At 52.6% G+C, this 2,986-nt stretch overlaps 2 protein-coding genes across 2 annotated transcripts in view; both read right to left on the bottom strand.

Annotated features, from left to right (window-relative positions):
• ENO2 (enolase 2 (gamma, neuronal)) overlaps positions 1 to 443 on the bottom strand; it is a 9,556-nt gene extending 9,113 nt beyond the window's left edge. The window contains exon 1 of the mRNA XM_010132240.1: positions 264 to 443. The gene's annotated coding sequence lies outside the window, so the exon portion shown is untranslated. The remainder of the gene's footprint in view (positions 1 to 263) is intronic.
• A 493-nt stretch (positions 444 to 936) lies between these two features.
• Positions 937 to 2,986, bottom strand: part of LRRC23 (leucine rich repeat containing 23) — a gene marked incomplete at its 5' end in the record, with an annotated part of 5,937 nt that continues 3,887 nt past the window's right edge. Inside the window, 3 exons of the mRNA XM_010132243.1 lie at positions 937 to 975; positions 1,265 to 1,487; positions 2,074 to 2,210. Of these exons, the coding sequence (XP_010130545.1) occupies positions 937 to 975; positions 1,265 to 1,487; positions 2,074 to 2,210 (399 nt within the window). The remainder of the gene's footprint in view (positions 976 to 1,264; positions 1,488 to 2,073; positions 2,211 to 2,986) is intronic.

Below are 2,986 nucleotides of genomic sequence, written 5' to 3'. Positions count from 1 at the left end.
CATCTGCAATGATGCTTGCTGGGGGTAGGGAAGGAGGGAGTACCTGAAATTGAAATATGAAAGAGAAGTGAGAAGGGTGGGGGTGAGGAGAAAGAGGTGGGAGGAGCAGGGGGAGGAAGTGAGGGGAGTTGAGTTGTTAATGCCGCTCACCGTGGTCCTTCTCCGCAGGGACCCCAAAGTGCGTGTGGGGTTGGGAGGGCACAGGGTGGGGAGCAGGAACATGCATGCGGTGAGGGGGGTGCTGGCTGTGGAGAGACACTTACCTTCCTAGGGCAGGGGTGAACGAGAGATTGAGAAAGTGCTGGTAGAAAGGAGAGAGGACGAAGCTGAGGAGGGATGCAGGACCTCAAGGGGAGATGATGTGTCCTCTAAGCCACCGGCGGCGGCAGCAGCAGGATGGAGACGCCCCTGATAGGGCCGGGACAGCAGCATGTGACCCAGAGCTGCGATGAGTCAGGATTTAGCAACGCTTTGCAAACAGCACGTAGAGGATGGAGAGAGAAAGAGAGAGAGACAGACAGGGGATAGACACAGACAGACGAGGGTGAGAGAGACGGGGGATAGGAGTGGGCGGACAGGATAAACAATTCCAGTCACTCCAGGCTCATTAATTGTTTTTATTCAAATCAGAAAATCTTGTAGGATTTTTGAGACCCATAAATTGAACCACAGAACCTGTAATCTCTCCCCTTTCTCCTTTTCCCTCTCAGGTCTGCTGAGGATAGAGCATATCAGTGCAGGGACTGCAAAAACACTGCAGTACCTCGGGGCGGCTTCCAGGACCAGGGTGGGTAGCCTTCCTCCCTCTTTTTCTCCAGGGGTGAAATGAGGTGAAGGCAGCTCTGGTACCTGGAGTTCTCACTTTCCCAGCTGCACGTGCTGGGGAAGCATCACTGAGTCTTGACTGGCTCTGGGAGCAGGCGTTAAAACCAGGGGTCACTCAGTTGCATCATCCTGGAGAGATCCTTGCGTTTCCTGAAGAAGGAAAGAGAAAGAAGTTAAGTGATCCATGCCTGACTTGTTTTCCCCTTCCTCTGCTCGCCTCTGCTAGTGGGGTCGGGAACAGCAGTACGGTGGCAATGCTGGTCATCACAACCAGGTTGTGAAGCCCAGCTTCTGATTCAGGCTTTCTGTCCTCAGGACTGACTTCCCTCAGCCTTCTCCTCATGTAATCTAGAGGAGGAGAAGCTTGATCACGTGTTTGATCTTCTCTGTTTCCCTTCACATCCTTTTTTGCCCCCACCCCCCGCCATGCTGTTCTCACCTTTGCTTCTTCCTGCCTTTTCTGGCGGATCTCGTTCGCCTCTGTCCGCTCATCTTGCTCAAATAAATCCTTGTCGAGGCGTTGCAGGTGTGGCAGCAGGACCAGGACCTCCAGCCGGTAATCAGGTTCATCAGAGCATGGATTGTCCAACAGCACCAGTGCCTGCAGCATCGGGAGGACCTGCAGTTTTGCCACCTCCTGAAGGCTGCTGATCCTGTTGTTCCTGCAGAAGAGGAAGTGCAGAGGGCAGGAGAAAGAGACACATGCAAGTAGCGAGATCCCTTTGGAACGGTAAAGTGACAAGACAGACAAAGGAAGGCTTAGCAGCGTGATAGACCGTAGACCTTAGAACAGAGCTGTGATCTAAGATCCAGATCTGTCTGCAGCTCCCTCCCCAGGCTGAGGGACAAGAAGGACCGCTCCTCTCTGTGCTCATATAGTGCCCTGAATTGTGCGATATTGCCATCACCCTTTATGGTAAATGCCGAGAAATAAAGGGCACTTGCGGTCATGTCCCGGACACAGAGAACATGCTGAGAAAGATCAAAGGAGTTACAGTGAGGAATGAAAAACAAGAGATGGGGTGTGAGAGCGACTAAAGAGGCTGATCGCTTCTGCGAAGCCCAGGACAGCCCAGCATGTTATAATCTAAGACAGCTGAGTGCTGAACACCAGTTAAGGACGGTAAAGCTCAACCCACACCCACCAGGTCTTCAACTTCCGAAGAGACCAGAAAGTCCTCAGATCTAAACGGGAGTACAGCCCGACGAAGGGGTCTCTGGTCCCAACACAGCGCAGGGAGAACCCACCGTAGATTGAGGTACTGCAGGCACTTCATGCTGCTACAGAATCCTTCCAAGGTCTCCAGCTGGTTGTCACGCAGGTGCAGAGTTGTGAGCTGCCCTAGACCCTCAAGGCCTTCAAGGCTCCGAATGGTGTTCTGGGCCTGAGCACCAGAGAGGCAGCAAGAGAGAAGGAAAGAGGGGACACACAGGAGAGGGGACAGCAGTTATTTCCGGCCTTTAAAGCTCGCTCTTCCCTTCAGACCCTGTACCACTCATAACACACCCTTCTGTGAAGCTAGATCAGGTTGCTCAGGGTCTTGGCCAAACGGGTTCCAAGCGTTCAGATTCAAGGACCAAAAATTTGCTCAGCAAGTGTTTCCTGTATCATCACTTGGTGGCTGAGACAAACCGAGCCCAGGTGAATACTCCACTGCCGGTACAGCACCCCCTTCCACGGCAGTGCCGAATCGGAGTCCCTAAGGCCTCAGCGAGCAGCGGTGCGGAGGGGGAAGCACAGACCTGAGCCTGAAACAAGTGTGTTTAAAGGACGAATTACCAGCCGCTATCAGTCACATTCTACAGTCACGTGCTACAGTCCGGGGATCTTCCAGTGACAGCTGCTTCTCTGGTGGGGAAAATCTGCTACTAAGAAGTCTCCTCTTCTACTTCTCTAGCAGAAGCAGGCTCTGTGTTACCGAGAGAGGTTGCAGGGAGCTGGGGGTTGTTGGTCGGTTGAATTTCAAGCTTTTCCAGGTATAATTGTGGTTATCCATCCATAGGTGCAGCTTCCTGCAACAGATCTGACAATCATACGGCGGGGAAAATGTGTCCTATCAGCTCAAAATTCCCCATCATTGAATTCCATTAATTCCTCTGTGATGTGACTTGTGGGGCGGGGAAATACGCAGCTCTGAATTTCAGCCACAGTTTCAGCAGG

Source organism: Buceros rhinoceros, unplaced genomic scaffold (genome assembly GCF_000710305.1).
Source record: "Buceros rhinoceros silvestris isolate BGI_N320 unplaced genomic scaffold, ASM71030v1 scaffold39552, whole genome shotgun sequence".
Classification (NCBI taxonomy): Eukaryota; Metazoa; Chordata; class Aves; order Bucerotiformes; family Bucerotidae; genus Buceros; species Buceros rhinoceros.
Note: the sequence above shows the minus strand (reverse complement) of the source record. Positions and strands in the feature narration are given on the sequence as shown.